The sequence below is a fragment of the Nelumbo lutea genome, chromosome 2 (assembly GCF_056320005.1).
Source record: "Nelumbo lutea isolate HS-2025 chromosome 2, American lotus-T2T, whole genome shotgun sequence".
NCBI classification, from domain to species: domain Eukaryota; kingdom Viridiplantae; phylum Streptophyta; class Magnoliopsida; order Proteales; family Nelumbonaceae; genus Nelumbo; species Nelumbo lutea.
Window position 1 is genome coordinate 3361433 of NC_142685.1, and position 27998 is coordinate 3389430.

Genomic DNA, 27998 nt, shown 5'->3' on the forward strand with positions numbered 1-27998 from the left:
GTGTGTATTGCCAGTAACCATCTTGGTCGTGACTTGAATGCCAAAGCTGTTAATATTAGATTTTGTAGAATTAATCAAACCAGAGCGTAGGCTGCCTGGGAGGCCATTAAAATGGTCTTAAAATTTCATCATTTTCCGATCATTATCAAAGGAGACTCAAAGTTGATGATTTTGTGCCTCACCCAGAAGACAAAGCCTCCTCGGAAGATGAGGAACACTTCCCCTTCTCTTTTAACCACACTGCATATTGGAGTTTATATCATTTAAGTATTAACCGACCCGCTGGGGGCGCACTACCCCGTTTGATGCAGTGCTCTCTTATTTTATTTAAAAAAAATCGAAATTTTCGCGTTTTTATGGACCGCGGTCTTTTGACGAAAAAATCTTCCTCCTCTCACCAAATGGAAGAAAATGCAAACATGAGTCAGACGACAGCCCGCACAGAAAAACGCGCCTTAGGCTACGTGCGATTGAGTAAAACAATTGCGAGTTATAGGGGTGTTTTATCAATACGCCAAGTAGAGGATACGCTTTAAAATTCATTCCAATTTGGAAGAAAAGCCGCGCTTGAAGATCAATGATTTTTTAGACTTTGTTAGAATCTGTATCTACTCTGCAACTCCCTTGGCGATGACCACTGATTCTGCTTCAAGTCAATCCCACGTTAACAAAACCATATCTTCCTCCTTTCTCAGAACAGTACATCTTCTGACCTCAACACTTGTCGGGACAAATTCCTTAATGATGTTCTATTTCCATCTAAGCATGTTCTTCTTCTTCTTCTTCTTCTTCTTCTTCTTCTTTTAGGTTTGTTTACAAGATTGGTGGCTGATTAAAGCTGAAAAGGACTTCGATGGGAAGAGATTAGCCATTGGAGGTTTGACATCCAAACAGTAAGTCCTTCCCTCGTTAAGTTTTCGTTTGCTGGTCGTATGGATCTTGTTCTCGTGCTCAGTTTTACTGTTTATGTTGTTGATTTACCAATTTAAGTTCTTACAAGTTAGAATTAAGTGTGAAACTAAGCTGAAAGGGAAAATGCTTCATGGCGTCGATTTTAGGAGAATTGGAATAAAATTTAAATGACGAGTACAGGTTATTGGTTGTTAGGTTTTACATGTTTGGCTATGAGGTTTGCTTTGCTATCGTTTCATCTAGCATGATTGCTGACTTCGTCACTGTTTGGCTATTTGCTAAACCCTTGTTCTGTTCTGCACCGAATTTCAGATGCTGATTATTCATGTAAAAGGCAGGTATTGTCATTGGAGCGCTGGCACACTCTACTTTGACGGCATAAAATGATTCCAGTATTTTAACATTTCTCATCCTGAAAAGTTTCCCTTGGAGTTTAATGGAAATAAGGCCCTTCAAAGTCGGCTTCCAATTGTATGTTTTCCTTGCTAGGGTAAGAGAGGAATGGATTTTCTAGCATTTCATGTGAGTATTCCATCCCTGAATCCAATGGCGTGTCTATGTGCTCAAATATCACCTCAACGGTCAGCATCATAGGGTTCATTTGATGCTATTGTTGATTCGTAGTAGAAAAGAAACCCATGTCTTGTTGCAAAGAAGAACCTTTACCTATCTTTCCAGGATGCACACTTTATGAAATTGATGGATTCACTGCTCAACCCATCAATTTCATAAGGTTTTAAGTCAGTAGGATTGTTAGATCAATATCGAATTTGGACTGTCTCAAGTTGGTCCTGTAACCATTACCCAGTATTGTAATGGTTCTCAAAGGACATTGTTCCCTTTGTGAAATACTTTACAAAGCTTGTTTTCCTTTAGCAAATTCTTTCCTCAACCAGTGACATGATGGTTGGAGATATCATATAGCCGCATGGTGCTTCATTTAGCATTCTCATAACTGTCTTCTGCCAAGGGACAATTGCTTAGTCTAACGGTAAAATCTTAGGCTACCAAATATACGGGTTACATTTAGCATTTTCATAACATTGTGCAAAAAAAAAGCCAAAAGTTAGGTTTATATCTAGTCAACCTCACTATCCTCACCCACCAAGATAGTAGATAGTTGGGGCCAACATTGGGTAGTAGATAGTTGGGGCCAACATTGGGTTATCATCATCATCCAAGCCTTATGCCAACTATATGGATTGCATGAATCCTGTTTTGCCATTCCTTTCTGTTTGCTATTGAACCATATGGGACCATCATTGGATAATGGCCTTCATAACTGCCATCTATCAAGAGCCTACTTAGACGAAGTAAGCAAGATATAGAAGGCAATGAAAGCCTTTATTGGAAATGTTGATGATAAAAGTGTCTTAGAGATTGCTCCAAAAGGTCAACCACACCTGGTCCAAACCCCACTCTTTCTTGAGGTTTTAAATTGACCAAAATTTTGGGATTTTAGTTTCTTTTTCTTCAACAAAAGTTTTCTAAAGTTTGGATTTATAGAACTGATGCCTTCAATTATTTTATTAGTTTGATATAATTACTAGAGTACACTAAACTTAAAAAAAAATTCTTTATCCAAGTTTGAGATAAACAAAAGTTTTCTAAAGTTTGGACTTTACTAGATGAACTTTACAAAATTATTTCTGTTTGTTTTTTTTTTTATAATAATATATTTTTATATGATTTTTATGTAATTATTTCTATTCTCAAGTGTTTATTAGATATAAAAGATGCTAATCAAAATGATGTCTGATAACACTGGTACTCAAGCTTACCCAAATCATGAATTATGTAAATGAATTTTTTATTAGTTTAGCAATTAATGTAGGACTGTTTCATCTTGTTGTATGGATTTCTACCTCTTGTTAGAATGCCTAATGGTTGCTTCCATTCACATTGTGCACTGAGTTTGACATGAATAAAAAAAGAACAAAGTATAAAAGCTAGAATGATACAGCGGATCATATAAGCAATAAAATCATAGATTGAATCATATTATTAAATAAATAACTCAGTTGAAATCTCCTTTTGAGTCTTGATTTATTTTTATTATTATTTATTTTCAAAATGCATGTGTACACCAAAATACATATGGACAAAATAAAAACCAATGTGTGTGAAAATAAATAAGTACAAATAAAGACATTTACATACTCTCAAGTCTTGTGAAAAATAAGAAAATTTTGAAATTGCAAATAGAACCCCCACCCAGCCACCCCAATTGGTAATTCCTGATTTTGTTAGTCTTCATATTCTGAACAAAATCCCCAAAACTGAAATTTCATAGCATTCCAAAAGTTTGTCTGGTTTATCTACTTTAAAATATTCTGATTCTAATTTTCTACACCAGAATTGAAATTGAAGTTCTGCTAACAACCTTGTTCTCTTTCTATATTGTTAATATCTATATCCATATGTACACGGGGACCTTCTCTATGGGATCTATATATCAATATCTGTCCTAAATCCAATGGCATTGGAGATTAGGCATCTATTGTATAAGAGACATGAATATAATCTTATTAAGTAGATGCTATTGGAGATTCAATGCTTGAAGGAATAGTTGGTGGGGGCAATTGATTGATATGGTCTCTCTGAAGGAGGTTATGACAAAATTAATTTTCTCCGTACCTCAAATAAATCTGTTTGGAAGGGAATCCAAAGGACCCATTCTCACTTTCTTGAAGGCGTTGCTAACGAACTAGGTAGCGGTACTCACAATGATTTGAAAGGCACACCTAGGTGCACAGGCAAAGCACATTTTAGGGTTTGCACCTTTGCCTAGGTCCAGGCGCAACCCCTTTGAAAAGGTGCACACCTAGTGCACCTAGACGTGTACTTGGTGCAAACAAATCCATGTTAGTGTTTTTTGAAGCATGCTGGCCCTCCAATCAAGCCCCTTAAGGTAAACGCAAGGAAATCCATGTTAGTGTCCTAAATTCTTATTCTCTACAAAAAATGATTTTATAATTTTAAATATAGAAAATATCTTTTATCAGGAAGAATGATATGAACAACATTAGTAAATAAGGGGTTATCGGACTGTAATAAAACATGTTTATTTGCTAATGTTGTTCATTTGATCATTTCATTCTTCTTAACAAAAGGTATTTTCTGAATGATAATTAAAATTATAAAACCATTTTTTTTGTAGGGATTAAGAACTTAGGACCCTAACATGGATTTGTTTGGGCTTGCCTGAAGGAGCTTGGTACAACAGTGGTTCATAGAATTAGGAATTTAACATCATATTCTCTATTTGAAATAGTGCAGTTAGGAAAGATATAAAGAAATTGAAAGTTTGACATACCTGAGTATGTTTTATATGCTATGTTTGATTTTATTATTTGCATTTTCACTTTGAATATTTTTTATGTTATGTTATGTATTTTAATTTAATCTGTAAGATTTTTAAAATATTTAATTTAAAATTAAAGTTTGTATTTTTAATTAATATTATATTTAAATTATTATTATGTATTTAATTATTTATATATATATTTTTTACATTTTTGCATATTGTTTTTTGGAAGTTTTAAAATTTTGCACCTTGCTTCAAAAATTTGCTTGCCTCACACCTTAGGCACAAAATGCCCTTTGCACTTTTAAAACACTGGGTATCCATGTAAAATTCTAGAAGTATATCTGGTGCAGTGATAGGCCTTTGCAGAAGCATTTCCTAGTTTCTTTAATGTTCTCTTCTGATGGCCCCATATGTAAGGATGATGTAGGACCAGCTCAGTTCTAGTCCTTAGAGAATGTTAAATGGTCTTCTTGATCAAAGTTTTATGGCTGTTGATGGCTGTAATGGCTTCTTGAATGAATAAAAAGGAAAATAGGGAGAGAAAGAAGAGTGAAAATACCTGGAATTCACTCAAAGGGTGCCTAGAATCACTCTAGGGCATGGGAATCACTCACCATAGCTAGCATAAGCTGAAGAAAACTCAATATATTTCATTGCCTTTGTGTAAAAGTCCATACATATTTATAGACTCTAAACCCATAATAATCCTAGGAGTCAAACTGTTAGACTCATAATAGTCTTACGAGTAAAATAGTTAGACTCAATAATCCTAGTAGGATTCAAACTAAGCTGTCATATCCTATTTTCAATTCAAAGAAGACTCAATAACTTTGATCCTACTTATGCAATGATTCTGAAATTTTAAATATAAACAAACTATAGCTAGACAATTTAAACCCTATCATTGGACCCCACAGAAAATTGCAAAAATGACAAAAATACCCTTGGTATTTCAATTCAGTCCAAATCCCAAGTGCCATCACTATGCCATATCAGGACTTGTTGTAAGGCCTTCTTCTTTCTAGAATAAGTCTTTAAGGGTGCTGATCGATTCCTATCATCTCTCCTCGACTTGAAAGAACTCGACCTTGACGAGTTAAAAGCATGGTACCTTTCATAAAGATCTGGGTTGAGACGATGAAAGTCTTCAACAGTGATTCAAGAATCTCAGACATAGGCTTGCCTTTCCACTTGACAAGGAATTTCTGATACCCTCCTGTAGCAGTAGATATCATGTCCTCATCTAAAACATCCTCTGGAATGTCATTTGGAGATGTAATAGTTGGCAATTTAGGTATAGGAGTTTTAAAAGAATCAACATGTCCATGTATTCAACTACAGATAGCGTACCTAGCTTGAGGTTAGTCAATTCCTCATATAACTCATCTTGGAAGTCCATTGGGAGGTACTTGTCTCTCAAATGTTTCTTCATTTTTGACCATGTAGAAATAGGACCATCACCTCTATTCTCCAATTGTCGCTCCATGCTTCTCCACCATACTTTAGCATGACCGCCAAGCTTCATATGTGCAAATCTGGTCCTCCAATCATCAGTCATGTCTTACTAGTCAAAATATTCCTCCAGTGTAGCCAATCAATCTGAAAAAGATTGAGGGTCTAAATCTCCATTGAAATCAGAAAAATCCACCTTTACCTTCTTGGTTATATCATCTGCATAACCATCATGTTCAACTTGTTCCATCATCTCATCAAATAGATTTGTGAGTGATGCTTCTTGATCAATCCCATGATGGGTATTTCGGGTTCGATTAGCTTGTGTAGGTGGTACCCTTGTGCAGTTTGCAGCTCCTTGTCATCCTCTAAGATTAATAGATCCTTCATCTGCACCATTATCATCTTCATGGATAGCTCTGTTGTTTTGTCCTCCATCCCTTTCATTGATTAGAGGCGTATGTGTGAGGCATATCCTTGAAGCACCTGAGGCATACATGTAAGGATGAAACACGTATGCCTCAAGTGTATCAATGGAGGCGTATGCCAGAGGTGCTGATACCTTAGAGGCGTACGCCTCATGCACCTCATTCGCACCTCATGTAAAAAGACAAAAAAAAGCAAAAAAAAAGGTAAGGGGAAGAAAAGAGAGGGAAGGGAAAGAAAAAAAAAGAAAGAGAAGAAAAGGGAAGGGGAGGGAAGAAAATATAAGGGGAAAGAAAGTGGGCTAGGGGGCTATGCATCTTCATTTTCTTAATATAAAAGATTTTTATTAATAATAAAGAAAAATGAGATCTTCCTTCCTCTTCTTCCACCTCATCCCCCTCCTCTTAAGGAAGCTTATGCCTCTTATGTTCTGAACTACACCTCATGCCTCTAGGTAGTGGAACACGTTGCGTCACGCCTCCGTGTTTTAAAACATTGTCTCTAATACCATTCTAGACTTCCTCAAAGGCTGGTTGCTGGAGGGTCTTTCCAGCAATGGCGAATTGGTGTGGTACATGCTTCTTGCTGATGTTTTTTTTTGACTATCTGGATGGAGAGGAACAACAGAAATTTTGATGGCAATTCCTGTCTAACTGATGAAATGATACACAATATGTTAGCTAAAATCCATTCGTGGGACCATGCTGTTAATATATCAATAGAAGTCGTTTTTTTGTAATTATTACTGTTGAAGATTAATTAGTTTTATGATGTTTTTCTGAGTAGATGTTTTATGTTAGTTGTTAGATAGGAGGTAGGGACCATAGTAGTTATGTGAGTCCAAATTTTATTATGTTTTTGAGTGTTATATATGCTATTTTATGTTTTGTCGCCCTATAAGGGCATAGTTGTCTTTGTACTGTTCTATTATTTTAGTATAAATAATAAGTGAAAGGGGTGGCTAGATTATTGCTCTCTTTTCTTTTCAACTTCTCTTCTTCTCTTCTTCTCTTTCTCTCTTCCTTCTCTCTTCAAGAAACTACTTTCTTTCATATTTTTTTAATTCAGCAGATTCCTACTTGCTATCAGAGCATCGGCTAGGGTTTCTTGAAGCATTCTCATGCAGCCCTAGACCAGCCGACTACATGAAGTAGTAAAGGGCTGATCGATCTGCTATAGATTGCCTAGTTCTTGGAGTTTTTGGTGGGATCTAGACATCAGGAAGGTGATTTACTGTTTGGCATCAAAATTAGGAAGAACTGGAGTACGGGGAAGAGTCCCAGAAAAGTTGGACTCTTTGTTTTTTATCTGATCTTGGGTGCCTAGGTATTGTTAGTTTTCTATTGATTTTTTGAAGAGGGTGGTTTGGTTTCTGAAATTTTCAAGGCTTCCCGGAGTGATCGATTCACTTTTCTCTCTGTTGGGAGGCGTGGGGAGGAGAGAGATTTCCCTCTAGCTAGGGTTTTCTTCTTCCGGAAGGGTTGGTTTTTGTGTGTGTGATATTAAATTATTTTTTGAAGGTCTCCAATCTATTTTTTTCTTGCTGTTGAACTGTTTGAAGTAAAATGGAGAGTTAGAATACCGAGATGAAATCTACTGGTACTGTGGGACTGGGTGTTGGAGGTAGTAGTGATATTTTTGGGTCTAGGATCATTACTACAGTAAAACTTGATGGTACAAGTTATTTGGAGTGGGCACAATCAGCTAAGATGGCTATTGGTGCCCGTGGAAAATTTGGGTATCACACTGGGGAGAAGAAATCTTATACAGACTCTTCCCGATGGGTGCAAGAGAATTACATGGTAATGTCCTGGCTGTGTAATTCTATGTTACCTCATATTGCAAAAAAATTCTTATGGGCTAATACTGCTAAGGAGATTTGGGATGGGGTGACTAAAACCTATTCTCATAAGCAAAATGAAGCCAGAGCCTATCAGTTAAGAAATCAGGTGATAAGTATGAAACAGGGAGAAAAACCTCTTGCTGTGTATTTCTCCATGCTGAAAACCCTTTGGCAGGAAATAAATCACTTAGAAACTGTGGTATGGGAAAGTGTAAATGATGCAGCAACTTATCATAGACTGGTAGAGAGGAATAGGGTTTTTGAGTTCTTGGTAGGGCTGAACCCTGAATTTGACATTACTAGGCAACATATTCTTTCTAGGGAGGGTGTGACATTCTCTAGGCCTATGCTTTTGTCTTTGGAGAGGAGAGTAGGAGGAATGTAATGCTGAGACAGCCTAGGATTGACCAGTTGGCTATGGTTGGCACAACAGAACGTAAGCCAAATGGAGACGGGGAGTAGTGAGACTAGAAGGGAAGAGAAAAAGGATTTGGTGTGTGATTATTGCAAGAAGCCTAAGCATACCAGGGACACTTGTTGGAAGCTTCATCCAAATCTTATGCCTGCTCGGATAAGAAACAAGAAGGGAAATACAAATGTAGCCACTACAGGAGACTCTTTAGCCCCTCTCTCCCAAATTGATTGGGAATCCATTGCACTAGCAACAGTGAGAACAAAATTAGAGAGGTTTGGACAACTTATGAGTAAGAAATATTCACCCAGCTCTAGTCTTCCAGATGGACAACAGAATCCAGGAGCCAACTACACCACTTCCTTTGCACACTGATAGTTCATATGCAACTACAAATCTTGCATCCATTTCAATTAAGGAGGGACCTTCCCGGATTATAGACTCAGGAGCATCTGAGCATATGACTAATGACCCTACCATTTTCAATTCCTATCAGTTGTGCTCTGGTAGAGACAGAGTCTCTACAGCAGATGGTTCACATATGTCCATTGCTGGGAAGGGGACAATTAGAGTGACCAATGATATAACTTTGTTTTCTGTTTTACATGTCCCTAGACTTCATACCAACCTACTGTCTGTTAGTTCTTTGACAAAAAATTTGAATTGTTCTGTGACCTTTCTTCCTGGTATATGTGTTTTGTAGGATTTGGAGTCAAAGAAGATTATTGAGAGTGGTCGTGAGGTGAATGGAGTCTACCTTCTGGATGAGATTTCGAGATATCAGGGTCATCATGTTAACAGCAACAGTAGTAGTGGGTTAGAGTCAGTGAACCAGATTATGCTTTGGCACAATCGCTTGGGACATCTTTCTTTTAGCTCTTTGAAATGTCTTTTCCCAAAGTTATTTGAGTCTGTTCAGTTATCTACTTTGGAGTGTGAGAGTTGTCAGTTAGGAAAGCATTGTAGACAATCTTTTAAACCAAGTAATAAAAGAAGTACTTCTGCTTTTAATATTGTTCACATTGATGTATGGGTGCCATATCGAATCCCTTCCATGGGGGGATTCTGTTGCTTTCTCTTGTTTGCGGATGATTATACACAATATTCTTGGATATATTTGATGAGATCACGTGATGAGGTTCTTAACCTAGTACGGCAATTCCACCAGATGGTTCTCACACAATTTGGAGTGAGAACTAAGGCTTTTAGATCAAATAATGCCAGAGAGTACTTTGAGAATGACCTAACCACGTATCTCTTAGAACATGGTGTAGTTCATCAGAGCAGTTGTGCATATACACCGCAACAGAATGGAGTTGCTGAGAGGAAAAATAGACAGATTGTGGAGGTGGCAATGAGTCTTATGGTGTACTTCTGAGGGTTTTGGGTTGTGTTTCTTTTGTTCACATTCTTGGCCCTCATCGCAAGAAATTGGATCCTAAGGCCAAGAAATGTGTTTTTCTTGGGTATGCTCAGAACCAAAAGGGGTATTGTTGTTATGACCCAGTGTCGAGGAGCAGATTTGTCACTATGGATGTTACCTTTTTTGAATCCACATTATTCTTCTCGAGTGGTTCTCCTCAGGGGGAGAGTTTTGGGGAGAACTCACAATTTGTTCATCTTCCTGTTTCTATGGTGCCTCAATTAGTTCAGCCACCACCTGCACCATCAGTTCAACCAACACTTGTTATGTTTTCTGATGATAATGTTTCTGTCCCTAACACCATTGTTGTAGCTGATCCCACTAATCTTGATATTCCCATTGCACTTCGTAAGGGGAAGAGAAAGTGTACAACCCACTGCATTTCACACCATCTTTCCTATAGTGCCTTATCACCCTCCTGCCGTGCTTTTCTTTCTTTCCTGGATTCTGTGTCTATACCCAGGAATGTTACTAAGGCTCTCTCCAAACCTGATTGGAAAACAACCATGCAAGATGAGATAGATGCTTTGGTCAAAAACCAAACTTGGGAAATAGTTGATCTCCCCCCATACAAGGAGATAGTCAGGTGTCGATGGGTATTCACAGTGAAGTATAAGGCTGATGGCAAGATAGAGAGGTATAAGGCAATGTTGGTAGCAAAAGGGTATACTCAGACCTATAGTGTTGATTATCTGGAAACCTTTGCACCAGTAGCTAAGATGAGTTCAGTTCGTATCCTTTTATCTTTAGCAGCCACCTATTCATGGCCCTTGTTCCAGCTTGATGTTAAAAATGCTTTCCTCAATGGTGACTTACAGGAGAGGTATATATGGACATTCCAACAGGCTTTTATGAAAATGTTGGTAAAGGAAAGGCGTGTAGACTCAGAAAATCTCTGTATGGACTGAAACAGTCACCTAGGGCTTGGTTTGACAGGTTTAGAGGGGCACTCATCTGTTTTGGATACACACAGATACAGTATGATCACACCCTCTTTGTGAAGAGGAGAGATGCTTTGGTGTCAATTCTAATTGTGTATGTGGATGATATAGTGGTGACAGGAAATGATCTGGAGGAGATTGATGATCTCAAAAAATCATTGCAGCAAGAATTTGAGATCAAAGATCTTGGTGAGCTCAAATATTTCTTAGGGATTGAAATTACAAGATCCGAGCATGGGATCTTCATTTCATAGAGAAAGTATGTACTTGACCTACTGCGAGAAACTGGGAAGCTAGGGACCAAACCAGCAGACACTCCTATTGATCCAAATCACAGAATTAATGGTGTGGATGGTGAATTGCTAAAGGATGTGGGGAGATATCAAAGAATGGGTGGGCCGACTGCTGTATTTGTGTATGACACGACCAAATATTTCTTATACTGTCAGTGTTGTGAGTCAGTACATGCATGCACCTCGGGTTTAGCACTGGGAAGATATTGAGAGAATACTTGCATATCTGAAAAAGCACCATGGCAAAGGCATTCTTTTCTCAAATCATGGGAATTTGAAGCTAGAATCCTATACAGATGCAGACTGGGCAGGATGCTTAGATGACAGGAGGTCTACATCATGAGTGTGTACCTTTGTAGGTGGAAACTTGGTCTCCTGGAAGAGTAAGAAGCAAGCAGTTGTGGCAAAGTCAAGTGCAGAGACTGAGTATAGATCCATGGCTCATGGTGTCTCAGAACTTCTTTGGGTTAGATTTCTTTTGAGTGAGATTGGGGTGAAAGCAGAGGAACCTATGATGTTATACTGTGACAATCAGGTTGCAATCAATATTGCCCACAATCCAATTTAGCATGATAGGACAAAACACATTGAAGTTGATATACACTTTATAAGAGAAAGGGTAACAACCGGATAAGTTTGTTTGCCTATGTCTCTTCAGAGTTGTAGCTGGCTGATGTTCTCACTAAAGGGGTGGCAATGAACAAACTTGAACATGATCTATGCAAGTTGGGAACGTGTGACATTTACTCCCAGCTTGAGGGGGAGTGTTGAAGATTTATTAGTTTTATGATGTTTTTCTGAGTAGATGTTTTATGTTAGTTGTTAGATAGGAGGTGGGGACCATAGTAGTTATGTGAGTCCAAATTTTATTATGCTTTTTGAGTGTTATATATGCTGTTTTATGTTTTGCCGCCCTATAAAGGCATAGTTGTCTTTGTACTGTTCTATTATTTTAGTATAAATAATAAGTGAAGGGGGCGGCCAGATTTTTTTTTATCAATAACACTTTCATTAAATCATCAATAGAAGATTTACAAGAGGAAGACAAACACACTTATCTTCCAAGAGCAGCAAAGAACCTCAAGAAAAGGAAAAAAAAAAAGAAAAAGAAAAAACCCTATAGTTACAACTTAGCCCAAAACAGTGAATCCCTTTCTGCCCCTTGTTTAGCTAAACCGTAAGCTAGGGAATTAGCCGATCTTTTAACCCAACATGTCTTAACTTCCATCTCCTGCACCAGCCACCTGAATTTCCTCCTTTCATTATTGTACTTCCATAAGCCATATCTTTAATCAGCCACCCTATCACCACATCTAAATCCCCTTCAATTATGAGTTTCCTGATGTTCAACTCCTTAGCTTTCTGGATTCCTTCCATAACTGCAAAGATCTCAGCTTTAAGGGAGTCACCACCCCAATTGGGCCTGAGAACATGGTAGAAATGACCCCATTTTCATCCCTAAAAAACCCCCAATCCCCGACTGTCCCGAATTTCCCCTACTACACCCATCAAAGTTTAGTTTCACGAATCCACCAGGTGGAGGGGTCCAAGCCACACTCATTACTGACTTGGTCTATGTGCAAATTGCAATTTCACCCCACTTCCTCAACATGTCATCCACAACGTAATCTGTGAAAAGCTCCAAAGATTTCAGCCACTGTACCGCCCTAATATGTATGATAACCCTCAGATATGTCTGAGCTTTTGAGAATATCCTGGAGTTTCTTTCTTCCCAAAGTGTCCAACATACTGCAGCCCCTAGTCCTCTCCACATTGTCCTACCCCTTTTTATCCGCCACCTGAAAAAAGAAGGGGAAAAAAGGCCCTGCAAGTCTGATGGGGGATTCCAGCTACATCCAAATAGGGAGAAAGCCCATTCCCAAATTGACCTCACAAAATGGCAAGACACCAGTAGGTGAAAACTAGTCTCCCCATCCTCTTTACAAAGAACACACCACTGAGGTGACAAACAAGTATTGGGTCTCTTCTTTTGGAGTAGATCACCAGTGTTGATTCTTTCCAAATATTCTCCCAACAAAAACTACCAACCCTAGGAGGTATTGCTCTGCACCAAACCTCATCAATAGGAAAAGGGGGGAAGGTAGGACTAGTGGACTGACTTAAGACTTTGAAGAACGAAGCACAAGAAAAGATGTCGTTGGGGGTAGGTGTCCAAATTCTAGAATCCGCCCTAGTGGGGTCTAAGACAGGGTTATCAAGAAGTGTAATAAGGCTCGAAATACTGTTGAAGTCTGAGTCCCTCAAATCCCTTCTTAGACCCAAGTTCCACCCAATCTCAGAAGTGGAAGAGGACGGGGTGGTGAAAGACGAGATTGGCTCATTTTTCAAATCAGAAAGAGCATCATACAAAGAAGGAAACTGATCCTTTAGAGGGACACTCCCCACCCAGGTTTGTTCCTAAAATTTTATGGAGTTACTGGAATTCAAATCATACCTGATATTAGGGGAGAAAACTGGTAGCAGGTCATGAATGGCTTTCCAAGGGGAATTGCTTGTGGTCCTAGCTTTGATTCCAGTGTCCCATCCATTATGCTCCAGCCCATGTATACTTGCCACTATTCTAGCCCATAGCTTCTCCTTCTCCATAGGGAATCTCCACAACCACTTTCCCAACAGAGTCATATTCCTTCTCCTAATACTCCCAAGCCCCAAACCACCACAGGTCTTACTCCTACAAACTATCTCCCAGCTAACTCTATGATCCCTCTTCTCCTCTCCCAGCTCCCACAGGAAATCTCTCATTAGCTTCTCCACTCCGTTAGTAACCTTCACTGGGATTTTAAACACCGACAGGAAAAAGACGGGTAAGTTAGCAAGCGTGGCCTTAATAAGTGTAATTCTCCCACCAAGAGAGAGGTAGTTCTTTTTCCAGGAAATCGGTCTTTTTTCAAACTTTTCCACCACCGGGTTCCAAAAGCTCTCTCATGGGATTATCACCTAAAGGCAACCCTAAGTAGTTCAAAGGCCACCCCGAGACTTCACACCCCAATACTTCAGCACTCTCCCTGATCTCTCCCTCCTCCAAATTCACCCCCACTACACAGCTTTTCCCAAGGTTAACCTTCAAGTTGGACATTTGCTCAAACAGTTGTATCACCGACTTCAAGTTCCTGATAAAGCTCACATTACCGCCTTCACAAAACAAAATCGCATCATCAGCAAACTGCAGGTGAGTGAGAGGGGTTTCCACCCTCCCAACTCTCCAGCCTCTAATGAGCCCCCTAGAATCTGCTCTGTGAATCAGTTTCCCCAAAACCTCCACAATTAGAATGAACAAGAAAGGAGAAAGGGGGTCTCCTTGTCTTATACCCCTGCTGGTTGGAAAGAAATCTACCACTGTCCCATTCACTAGCACTGAATAATGACAATTCCGGACACAACCCATGGTCCACTTACACCATCTAGCCCCAAACCCAAATTTAGTCAAAACTTTCCTCAAGAAGTCCCAGTCCACCAAGTCCACCAAGTCCACCAAGGTTAGCCCCAAACCCAAATCTGGGGGCGGCCAGATTATTGCTCTTTTTTCTTTTCAACTTCTCTTCTTCTCTTCTTCTCCTTCTCTCTTCAAGAAACTACTTTCTTTCATATTTTTTTAATTCAGCAGATTCCTACTATTACAAATTCTGAATCTCTGTCCATTCTCTCTTCTGTACATTCTCTAACTATAATGGGTTTCTACCTTCACTCCATTAATACAAATATACTTTACTTTTTACTCAAAAAAAAAAAAAAACTGTCCTAAATCCAATAGCAATGCTTGTTGAACCAATTCAACTTATTGATGGTCCTGCCTATAAGGATATGCCCCAAAACCACACAGGCATTCCTAACCATCCAATATATTGACTTCTTGGAGGTTCACTTATCCCTTGACTGCATATGCTCTTGGGTAGGTGGTTGAGTTGTGTGTATTATGTTGTAAGCAATGCATCCAATGGGCTAATACCTATCAGGTTGTATTCTGAGAAAATTTGGAAGATACAAGATGAAAAAGCCATAATATGCCCAATCTTTTTGATTTTGTTCCAGATATGGCATTGGGTGGTTTACTACATTCTTACAATTCCCTGCATTGTGCAAACTGATTGCATTTCTTCTTTCCATTTTGGGTTGACTTAGTTCCAATGAAACGATGATAGCTTGTAAGGTTACATTTTTTTGATGAATGGCTTGTAAGGTTACATTCACGAATTAACTACTCTTGTTCAATAGATGCCAGGTGGGGAGAGTTTTTTCATCTGCACCAATCATCAAAAGATATGATATATTTACACTTGAGACAGCTGATGGGATCAATGTTATGATTAAGGGCTTCATAAATAGATCTCGCACACATCAACACGGTTTCCCTGACGAGGTCCATTAGTTATTTATTTTAACTGTGTGTGTGTGTGTGTGTGTGTGTGCATGCACACTTACAAATTGGAGATTGCCACCATTTTAACTTACAGCTACATTGAAATGTTCATGTGCCAAGTTCAGAGTGGCAATGGTGCCATTAATATTTTCTGTTTTTGTAAGTTAAATATTAGAACTAATACTCATTCTAAGCAGGTCTGTAATCATTTCCTCATTGGATTTCCTTATGATTGGGAGGCTTATGCTGGTGAATATTTTGGCAATGAATCCAATATTGGAGGCATCCCTTCAGGTATCTCAAGTTTCAAAATTTTAATGAGTTAAACCATGTTTTCTGGAAATAATGCAAATTATGTTTCACCAATCTGTGTAGATGATTTACCAGTTATTAGAATATTAGAATTTATGCTCTTCTAATTTCCAGTAATGGCAATTTTAAGGAGTCTGTGCTGAGACAAAATATTTGCCCCTAATGTGCTAGGAGAATGCAGTGTGAATGTTGAAGCACCTGCATGTCCGAACATGAAGAGTTCCAGTTCATCCAATTGGCTTGCAACCTTTTCAGAGGAAACTCCAAATAAAAATAAGAAGGCCAAGAGTAAACAAGAAGAGTGCAGAAATAAGCAGTTGAACGGAAATTTTAACAATGATACTGGTCCATCTAGTGACAAAGTGGATGGTGTTAATGGAATCCCAGGTCAATCTAAATCCAGGAGATCATGTTATAGGGCTAGGAGCTTAAAGATCAAATTTAAAGAGGGTCAAACAACAAACAGTAGCCAAGAGGTGTCTGATTTTGTAAAGAGTGTTGTAAATAATATTGATTGCAATTCAGGAGGCAAAAGTGCCTTTGATCGGCCTGGTGCTGAACCTCAAGATACTAATAGTAAATCTTTGCTAAAAGATCATGATAGTGGATATCATAAGCATGTATCTAAGAACTGCCTGTTGTCCTCTACTACTACTGATGCCAGACAAGAACCAACCAATGAAAATACTATGGGTCATGGTGAAGCAAAGAGTAGCAACCAAAATCAACCCTTCAGGTCTCTGATTGGTAGTGCAGACTGTACAAATGAGTTGAAAAACACAGTTGGAGATGAAAAATGCAATTTTCATGACATAAGCATGTCTGGGAGGAAAACAAAGAGGAAACTGGTATGCAATCTGCATTTGAGCTATGGTCGAAACTTAATTTCAGCATAGTTATCTTTTGTTCCTGACTTGGAATTGTCTGCTGAGGATTTCAATGCCAGTTGTTGCAGTTTACCATTATTCTTGCATTCTGTAAATCCCTATTTTATGATAATAAATTTTTCTTACCCTCTTGCTCCTAAAATGGTCAAACTATGTATTGCCTTGTAAAACATCAACTGGCAGCTATCAATCCATTTGAAGTTGAGAGTATAAACCTATAAATTTTAAAATAGAAATGCCATTTAGTTTGTGCACCATAGTTGTTGTTTACTTAATAAACAGTAAATGTACCCCCTTCATATAAATGTGATTTAGATTTGTCTTGGACCCTATATTTAACCTAAATTATTAACACCATACTGAATTGCTAATAGTTGTGATGGCAATTTTGTGGGACTTTTCTGATACCTGATCCTAAGAGGACCCATTTATTTTTTTACTTACATTATTTTGTTTTGTTCATTTATATAAAAGAATTCTTAAATGGAGGAATTCTGTGTAATGTCAAATGTTATGGTTTTATGTTGGTTTTTGTTGCATGTTGTTGGTTGATGAACTTTTGGTGGTTAACCAAATTGACCGATATACATATATATTATTTATGTATATTATATATATATTATATATTTTTCATATATTTTATATGATCTATATATATTTTTTTGATGAATGATAATAAATTTATTAATTCAGAAGCTGATTTAGAGTGAGTTCATACAACATCCCAGGGAGAGGCGTGAGCTGCAGCCCCTCCTTGAATCTTACAAGTAAACTAGGAAAGAAAAGCAAGAATCACAGCTGAGCCCAAAACAATTCTTCCCTATTTACCCCTTGCTTGGCTAACACATCTGACAAAGTATTTGCTGATCTCCCCGCCCACTGTACAGTGATCAACATATTCCTTGTCAACCAACTAAATTTCTTCATTTTATGCTTGTAATGCCACCTAGCCTCTTCAGGATTTTTCAACCAACCCACCACCACTTTGAAATCCCCCTCGATTATTAGGTGTTGTACCCCCAGCTGGTTTGCAAATTGCACCCCTTGTACAACAACTAATAGTTCTGCCCTGATGGAGTCCCCAATTCCTAAGGGACCTGAGTATAGCAACAAAATCTCTCCCTTCTCATTTCTCAAAGCACGCCCTATTCCGGATAATCCTGGATTACACATGCTACTTCCATCAAAGTTCAACTTCAGTGAGCCTTCGGATGGAGGAGACCAGCTTGTAATTGATTTGTCCTTTAGGGATGAACACCTCACTACTGTTGACCAATTTCTCCAAAGGTCATTAAAGGAGAATTGATGAAAGATTTCCAAGGTCTTCATCCAAGGTATTGCCTACTCAGCACACAGTCTTTCAATTCCTGATTGCTCCTTCCTTATCTTGAAAAATTATAGCATTCATTTCTTCCCAAAGAGTCCAAATCAAGGCAGCACGAGCACATCTCCACATAATTCTCTCTATTTTTGTAGGCCAGTAAAAGGTAGAATGGTTGAAGAGCATGCGAACTTCTATATATTATAAATGAATATATATGCATTTATATATAAATATATATAATATGTAATATATTATAATTTTTATTATATATTTATATATTTATTTGTAGTATATGTTGTAAAACTCAAAAAACCGAAAAACCAACGAACCGAACCTGCGGTTAACCGAACCAATCAGCTTTGGTTTGGTTTTGGTTACTGGTTTTCTAAAAACCGGTACTACTGGTTCAGTTTGGAGAATAGGCCCACAGTTTGGTTAACCGAATCGTGAACATCCCTAATGTTGAGCAGTGTGTTAGACAGTTTTGTATGCCCTTAGCTTCAATCAAAATTGATGTACTTTATGAGTTTATTGTAAATGAATAAAAGTGCATATTTGATTCATGTTCCCTTGGTATGTTTCTGTGTAATACCCTTAAACCGAACACTTATTGAGACTCGTGTTAGTTTAGAATGTTCACAGTCAGTGGGTCGGTCTGGGGAGACCTATCCTGACAAGGCTGACACTGTGGTGCCACCAAGTCGGTTGGGGTGGCTTGTCTCAGCTACCGGGGTGAGACCCTAGGCACATACAGTGTGGGATTAATTAAATCTTTGAACTGGACCAGATTTCCAGTATTGCCCTGGACCTTGGAGATTGATGGGCAAAACTGGAAAGTTACACCCGACCCCTAGACTCGATTATGATATTGCACTAGGTGTCGGATCGGACTGTCTTTGATGTACCAATCAGTGAGATCCTTAGCGGGGGTCAAAACCTGGGTATGTTGGGACAATCCGAGAATTCATTTGAGTGGGTGATCATAGTGACAGGATCAGCCCCTTTGTCGGACAAAGGTAATGATCGGGGATGCACTCTCACTGTTGGAAACCAAGACTGCCGGCAGCCGATTTCAACCGTTGAGATTTGTTTTGCAAAGTATATTTTATATGAGATATAAAAGTATATACATTATGGTTTCTAAAATGTTTGCAAAAAGGTTTTAATTCCCGGGATCTATATAAGTGGAGAGTGCAACACTGTTCCTTGCAGCCGAGGGAGAGGTCTTCTCTTGTCGGGCAGTGTATGATCATTAAGGGCTGAGAGGTTAAGTGTAAGACCATTGAGGATAATACCTGATGGGCTAATCTTGCATCTACCCACAGTCCCTGGGTGTTACAAGGTGGCTTGGTCCAGGGACCACTTAGGGTAAGTGTTGGGCCCATAGAGCCCATTCGATGGGTTTCAGGGGGTGCATTGTCTTTAACAGTGTATTCGACCAGGCCTTGTAACAAAGGCTGGGCCGAACCCATGTGGCTGATGTGTTGATCAATGCTTGGGTCCCACGCCATACAAGGAAGCCCAATTAGGCAGCAGTTAGGAAGGTTAAGTGAGCACATAAGCTTGATGGGCCTAAAGCCCATTTCGAACTGGGCTATTTGTTTAGTTAATTAAATGGGCGAATTCTGAGATGGATTAGCAGATAGAATAGGGTCTTAATCCTATCCACTCAGAGAGTCCAGATCTGAATGTGATTCAGATCTAGAAACCTCCTAATGGGATTAGGAGAAAGCTGATCTAATCTGTAGATAAGATAAGGGTTTATCCTTATCACTAGAAGAGAAAGCTGATCCAAATATGATTTGGATAAGCACCTCCTAATGGGATTAGGAGCTGATCTTTTAAGTTAACAAAAGGAAGGAGGGGGCGGCAGCCTATAGAGAGACCAACAAGAGATACATCAGATCCTCTTTTAGTGCTGAAATCAAGAAGAGAGAATTCTGCACCCTGCGAATACTCTCTTGCCGCCTCTCTGTTCTTGCCGCCCTGTTTGCCAGTTCGATCTCCAGTTGTGGGAGAAGTCAAGATTGGATTTTGACATCGGTTCTTTGAGAAATGATTGAAAAGGAAGCTGTGCTCACGTACCATTCTACTGATTCTTGTGAAGGACAGAGTTCTTGGGGAAGAACACTGTTGATTCTGCTCCATCCTGCACTGCGCCATTTTCAGTGGGAGCAGTCTTTGGATCCTTCCTTGGGCGTGAACACCTTCGTTGGGAGATATTACTTCTCCGTATCAGGTATTATTCTCTCCCATTCCTTTTGGTTCAGGTCTGGTTCAGTTTAAGGTTCAAGATTGATCCTTGAAAATATGATTTTCTAAATAGGGAATGTGATTCCCAGTTGAAGGGAGAGAAAAATTTTTGAAATTCGCCCCTTATTCCGCAATCTTTGGGCGTCCATGGGATGGATCTCTCATCCCTTCACAGTGAGCATTCTTATCTTTTTAATCATTTTTTGGTACTACCCTAACTGACCTGTTTAAAACCACTTGATTAAATGATAATTGGGTGAGATGGTCATGATGGGTTTGGAGCATTGGGAAGGGAAGTTAAATGGATTTGGGATCATGAGTGCTTAGGCGGGTTTGGAAATGGGAAGGGCAATTTTTGCGGGTTCCCTACCTGTTGCCAATGGACTGGTTTTGGACATAGGTTTGTGTCCTTAAAACAAGAATTTTCACCTATAACTAGGTTGTTTGTTTTAGTCCAGCTTAACACCCCTAAGAAAAAGCTCATTTTTTTTCCTGACCAGTAATGAAAGCTTAATTTGACTGCATGAACAAAAGTATTACTATGTTTGATGAGCAATAGTGAAATTTTATTAATTCAGAAACTGATTTAGATTTTTAATCTCATACAACAGCCCTTGAAGAGGTGCGAGCTGCAGCCTCTCCCAACAGAAACCACAGCTGAGCCCAGAACAATTCTTCCCTATTTCCCCCTTGCTTGGCTAACACATCAGCCAAAGCATTTGCTGATCTCCCCACCAACTGGATAGAAATTGACATATTCCTTTTTAGCCAATTAAACTTCTTAATTTCGTTCTTATAGCACCACACAACATCCTCGAGGTTCTTCAACCAGCTCACAACCACCTTGCTGAGTAAGACTATTGGTTATGTGTTAGATTTTAATTCCCATGTCTGTGTCCATGCAAAACTGGTTTTAGATTTCATCTTATGCCTTTCTCCCCATTCTTTCGTCTTTTTTAATTCACTTCCTTTGGATTACAGCAGCTGTTGGGACCTGTTTCCTGATAGTTTCTAGGTTCAATTTTGCTAGATGTTATCAGGACCATTATTGTTCCTCTCAATTGCAACAGTTTTCTGATCAATCAGAGTGCAGTAAAGAAACCTGAGATGGGACCAGTGGTTCACAACAACATTGGGAACCACAGTGAGAAGAGTCAACTCTTAACCATTGTGACAAGAGGGCCTAAAGGAACTGTACCCAGGTTTGTATGCAGTGGCTGATGATAGGGAAGCCACTTCAAATGCATGGAGTTATAGGGGGGGAAGGTGGTTTGGACACAAAACCTAGAGGAAACCTGCAAGACTGGGACATCGAAGAGTTCGTGGCACTTTTACAGAAATTGGGAGGAAAACATATAGCAGATTAAGGGAGGACAGTAGGGAGTGGAGATGGGAAAAGTCAAGAATATTTTCTGCGAGATCATTCACAAAGCATTTATTGGCAACTAGTCATGACCTTTTTTCCTGCCAAGGAGATTTGGAAATCTCCAATCCCATCAAGAGTGGCTTTTTCGATGTGGATAGCAGGTCTGGATAAATGCCTAACAAGGGGAAAAGCAAGAAGAGGTTTGGAACTACCATCTTTTGATTGTGTATTATGTAAGAACACGGTTGAAAGGATGGATCATTTATTTATTCACTACTCGTTCAGTGCAGAGGTGATCATTTCTTGAAGGTGTTCTAAATATTAAACAGTGCTTTCCCAAAACATTAGAGAAGGTTTGTTAAAGCATGGTATGTGAACAGTCTAAGCAAGAGGGGAAGCACCACTGCTATATTCTGGGCTCTATGGATGGAAAGAAATGGCAGATATTTTGTTACAAGGAGTGGACATCGAGGAGGTGACTAAGAGAGAGATGGCCTGTTATCTACTCATGACTGTCTGTGAAGATTGAAAAATGAGCCGAGGGAATGTGTATATCTCAGAATTTTTCTCATGGGAAATATTTTTTGCTAACCGATGTTTATTGGGATTGGGTGTTTATAGCCTTGTACTGTCACTCACTGTATAGGACCTATATGAATCAGTTATGTATATTATGATTGGTTTCTCATCTTAATTAATACAAATACAACTTATCTTTTTCAAAAAAAAAATGTAATACTGTATAATGACTCAACTTCAAATGACTGAGCACATTTCTTGGGCAGTATGCTATGCAGCAAAGGGAATCAAAGAATTGTCCTTCTTTTTATGCTAAAACACATTATATATACGTTTAGTCAGTTTTTATGCTAAAACACGCTGTATAATGACTCAATTTTGTTTCATAGTTCTTAACAATCTTAATATTTATTTCCCTGGACCACATTTTGTTCAGGTTTCTACGTTTAGTCAGGAGAGAAAACATTCTTCAATTGTCTCTCCAGAATGTCTTAGTTTCAGAAGGTCCAGGTCAGGTAACTTTGTGATCCTAAAATTATTTTATATCAATTTTATTCTTAGTTTCTTACTAGTCTTTGTTATTTGATTATATTGGTTTACTATGTATGTCTTTGCCAGTCTGCGTAATGTAGTTGGATATTTTGCAGGACGTCTACTTGTACCTACTCTAGAATTTTGGCACAACGAGCAAGTTGTCTATGATGCGGTTTGTATTTTCTTTAAATGCCATCTTGATATGTAAACAATCAGAGATGTTATTCTATCAGCTTTAATGAATTTGCATGTTAGAAGTTGTAAAGCTGCTGTGGTAAACTTGTATCCATAAATGGAAAATGCAAATATGTGTCTATCTATAGGGCCTTACATTGGGAATTATTTAAGCTTACAGTCATCAAAGTTGTAAGTTTCTTGATAATAACAAGAAAATTTTCATTAAAATAAAAAAGGATAATACAATCAATCCTCCAGAAAGACCCACTGAGTTCAACTCCAATCTGAAATTGTCATTAACCCTCCATAAAAAAGGATACAATATAACTTGTATCCCAGAAGTTAGATCCTATCTGAAGTTGTCATTAACCCTCCAGAAAGACCCACTGAGTTCAACTCCAACCATTCCCCACAACTTGAACCCCAAATTTCAGACCTGACTCTCATATTGAAGCCTTCCAGCTTTGTCTCCTGGAGCATCACCACCTCTGGCATATATCTTCTTATCTGATTTCTGACCATCACCCTTCTCCAATCTTCCTTTAGCCCCTGAATATTCCCGGACAGGATTTTCATCTTCCCCAACCCCTCGTCCAGTCCACACACCTCCCTTTCGGTCTTCCCCTTCAAAAGCTTCCTCCTGAATCTCTCCTTTGTCCCAAACTTCACCCCCTTCCACTAACTTTTTCTGATCTCTCTTCTCTTCTTCTCAAATTGTTCAAATGCCTTTCTTGCAAACCCCTCCCCTCCCCAGAAGAATAGTCCTTGTGTTCTTCCCACCACCACCTCCCTTTCTACTATTCTGTTAATTTCCACTCTTCTCTCACCAGCTATCCCTTCATCCGAAATTGAAATCTTCCCACCCTCTTCCTTCTCAGTCCCTTCTCCTGCCACCACATTGTAAAGTTCTTATGGTTGAGTTTTAGTAGTCCAAGGAGCAGTTTACCAAGATGCATGATTTTATTTTTATAAAAACAAAGCAACTGCCACATCAATGAAACAAGTGTTTTTCTGATGTGGTAGTTGTTTTCTTTAAAAAAGAAATCATGTATTGTAGTGATCAGCACCCAAATCTTCAGTTTTTAGAGTTGGGTGTCTATCTTCTCAATGCCTAAACTTGAGATTATCATATGCAATATAGAAGAGTAAAGAAACATGGACAAGGAGGGAGTAAGAGAGAAAGGAAAACTAGATTGTACACAAACAAAAGGGCAGTCAGTTCATCCAATATATTTTATAAATCAAGAAATTAAATTACCATTCTGCCCTTGATATGTGTACATTAGACATTCAGCATTCCCCCTTAAGCTGAGCATAGATATTGAGTATACTCAATTTGCACATACTCTTAGTGAATTTGGATTTAGTGAAACCATAAATGTAAATACCAACTAACTAATTTTCTGATTTGGCAAAGTGTAAGAAAAATTCTTTTGCAGTGTCTCTCTCTAATAAAATGTCAATTATCCTTGGTATGCTTGGACCAATCATGTTGAACAGGGTTATGAGCAAATATTCACAGTTGTTTGGTTGTCATAATACCATTTGAAAGGACTATCAGAATTGATGTTAAATTACTTAATTAGGAATTGCAATGGCGTGGGGACCATACTCCCCGTTCCCGACCCCAATCCTTGATGGAGACGGGGTTCCTCATCAGGGACCCCAGTCCCTAAAGTTTTTAATTATTTTTTTATTAAAATAAAAAAGTTAAAAATATAAATGATATTTTAAATATATTTTGAAATATAATATAAATAATATTATGTATATATATAATTGGGGTTGGGGTGGGTGGGGACTTCACCCCCATCCCAATCTCCATCCCTGACCCGATTGGGTTGGGGAGGCTGAGAACCCCCAGTGGGGCTGGGGATGAGGAAAATTGCCATCCCTGCATTCAATAGAATCTCTAGCCATTAGCAACTCATATACACCATGCGCCATTATTTGGCATTCAACTTCGCCACTTGATTGAGCTACCATAGATTGCTTTTTGCTTCTCCATCATATTAGATTACATACAACTAATGCACAATACCCTTTTGTGGAATGTTTGTCATATACAAAACCAGTCAATTGAATATCTATGTGCATCTTAATGCTAGAATGTCCATAGTTAAAGGGCAATTACCCAATAATGCTCTCGAGTCTTGGCAATCCATGATCTTGGGAAGGGTAGGCCAGATATGAACCCTTGGGATTTTTTTTTACCACACCTGCTCTTAGAACCTAAAATGTCCATGAATGGCATATATTCCTTTCCCTAGTGGACTTTCGAATAAGTGCCTGTTTGGGAGGGCTTGTGGGACACGGATTTTGGCATACAAGCTGGGCCCCACACGAGAATGCCAGAAGCTGTGTTTGGTGAAAATCCTGAAATCCCACCACTGATCTGGGCGTGCCAAATGCAACTAAAATAGGAATCTACTCCTGGTAGCTTCCCCGTAACATGGGTGCTCAATCACCATGGCTGAATCAATGCACCTCACCTCCAACACAGAAGTCCTCCCAAACGGGCTCTAAGATAATATCTGTGTAGCTGCTTCTGTATGTGGAATGTGTAGCTTATGCATATAATAGCTGACCACACTAACTGCATAAGAAATATCTGACCAAATCACATTCATAAAAAAAAAATATCTGACCAAATCAAACACATATACAAGTCCTGAAGAAGTTCTTTACTACATGAGAAATATCTAAGCTAGACACAAATACAACAGTCTCCTAATCAGTCTTTGATACTTGCCTTGGCCCTCAGGAAGTTCTCCTTGATCAGCAGTTGGTCAATGATCAGGATCAATTGGGGGGATATCTACTGGTTTTAACACCTCAGTTTTCCAATATCCATTGAAGATTTTGGACATACTTGCACTGGGATAAAAATGCCATTGAATCACTACTTCAATGCCTAACAGTTTTCTAAATTCTCAGGATATTTGATATCAAAGTCAGCACCATAAAGATTTCTTCAAATTGTCAACTTCAATAGAAGTGATACTTGTACTAGCAATATGATCAACATAGACAATCTAAGCAAAGAAGTTACCAAACTTTACCATTGTTTAATGTAAACAAAATCCTATTAATTTGTTTAATGAGAATTATTTTTATCCTGGCACATGACACACAACCTTGCCCATGTACCATTTCTAGTATTTCATTTATGAATTGTAACCGCTGCCTTTTTATATGACCCTTTTCCTTTGAGAATGACCTTTTTCCCTCAAAGGAAGATACTTTTTATGTGATTGATTCTCTAATTGTTGATTGTTCCTGATCATCATATATACCTGCATGGATCATGTAATCTTGCTTCTTCATCATTCTGCTTGTTTCTCTTGTACCAGCAATTGGACCTGATGACAAGTGGCACTTGTATATACCTTCAGGGTCCATTTTGACATATCCAAAAAGATAGGCAACACTTTCCTTTATCCATGCTCTGGGTTTCCCAGTTTTTAACAGTGCTCACTTAGAATGCTAGAAATATTCCATTGACCTGATGGCAATGAGGTAAGATCTTTTTCTTTTTCTCGGGGGAGGGGGTGCTTGGTGGAGCAGTGGGAGGTGGAGAATAGGGGCTTTTTTGGTTAAGTAGGGCAGAGGCTTTTTCTCTACCAATTTGCTGATTAGTAATGCCAGTCAATCTACTTTTAAAGAGACTATTAATTTGTTTCTTAGATGTTTCCTCCATTTAAATGAGTTTTTGATGTTACAAATAGAAGGGACAAATTTAAACACGTCAAATTGACAACAGTTTAAATCATAGCTTAGTACTGTGAGTTATGGGGATTTATTTATTGAACAAGTCATCAGCCATAATCTCCAAAATTCATAAATTTGGAAGAATTTGTTTGTCTTAAATTATGTCTGTTTCTAGTTTTTGTGCATCGAATAGTGATTTAAATTCAGACAATATAAGTGCATCCGTCTTCCTGTTATCTCTCCTCTGACATAATTTTTTCTTTGCAGGATGGTCAGATCACTGGAATCCAGAAGGGTCTACCTACTATAGAAACTTCTGCAGGTTTATTTTGTTCTAGCTAATGTTTTTTTGCATAAAAGTTGGTCACTCTGCTTAAGTATATATATCTACAGAAAAGTTTTGTTAGGCCCTAGATGTCAATACAATTTGATACTGTTACTTTCCCTTTGTAATATGTCAAATTCTTTGTAGATTAATACCATACACTATCTTTAGGTTACTTAAATTAAAAATTGTTTAAGGGGCCATTACTTTGTGCAATTGTAAAATCTGAGGCTTACAAGATTGAACGGGTCTGAGCCTGAGAATGGCCACTTTGTGCAAAATAAGAAGCCAAAGGTTAGTTCTGTATCCAGTCTACCTCTCCCATGACCCTGGATAGCTAGAATCATCATTGGCTAATGGCCCTTAAATTTAAAAGGAAAATGATGTTCTGTGCTTTTACATTGGTTGTAGTTATCAGGGCATCAATTACTACAATATGCTAGTACTAATGATAGAAGGGCAATATCATGGCATCTTGTTGGCAGGAAGTAGATCTCATACCCAGGAAAAGAAAAAGAAACACATATGAGTACACTTCACTATTTATTAGAATCAGCTTTGACAAAAAAGGTAGGAAGTGTTCCAATTTATATGGAATTAGAAGTTACTGACACAGATTAAAAAAATAGATCTCCTTATATCCCTAATGACATAATTTTGACCATGCAGAGGGAAGCAACAGACTAAATGGGATGGGACAGACAGGCTGCACTGGCTTAGTAGGGGGCTCACTCAACTATGCAGAGGCAACGGAATTATAGATGATCCAGTTAGACCAGCTTTGTAGAGGCTTCACCCAGTTCTCAACTGGCCAATTTTATGGTTTTGGACCCATAACCTCTAGGTAGGAAAGTGCTTCTGAAACTTGGCTTTTGTGACAAATGAATTGGATGGATCAAGGAATATTTTTCTACAACATCCTTTCAAATCCTTTGTTAATGGGTTTGCTTCTGTAATCTGCCTAGAAATAGACCTTATATTCAAGAGAAACATTAAACAAATAGGAGAAAAGAGTGAAAGAAAGAAAGAAGAAAGGAAGAAAAGAATAGGGCTACAAGCTGTAGGAGATATGTTCATACATTCCTATCTACTGTCCAACTTTTATTAATAATAGAGACATGGAATTACAACTTTGCCCCTGCTTAAACAATATAAAAATAAGTAATGACTTCTATATCTTGCCGCCCATATATTACTCTT

The 27998-nt window shown here is 38.5% G+C and overlaps 1 protein-coding gene across 6 annotated transcripts; it reads left to right on the forward strand.

The window, feature by feature from the left end:
• The first annotated feature begins 265 nt into the window (after positions 1-265).
• On the forward strand, positions 266-27931 carry LOC148868121 (uncharacterized). 6 transcript variants are annotated; one of them, XM_088969450.1, is made up of 10 exons: positions 266-699; positions 808-893; positions 15246-15390; positions 15588-15684; positions 15874-16550; positions 22488-22566; positions 22699-22757; positions 26741-26795; positions 27284-27368; positions 27468-27931. In XM_088969450.1, the coding sequence occupies exons 1-9, from the start codon at positions 631-633 to the stop codon at positions 27325-27327; spliced, it is 1311 nt and encodes a 436-aa protein (XP_088825576.1). In that variant the 5' UTR covers positions 266-630; the 3' UTR covers positions 27328-27368; positions 27468-27931. The 6 variants fall into 6 exon arrangements, 4 of the variants coding, with proteins under 4 accessions (XP_088825576.1, XP_088825577.1, XP_088825578.1 ...); XR_016107162.1 differs by having other exon boundaries at positions 351-699; positions 22488-22561; XM_088969451.1 differs by having other exon boundaries at positions 357-699; positions 15877-16550.
• The last annotated feature ends 67 nt before the right edge of the window (positions 27932-27998 follow it).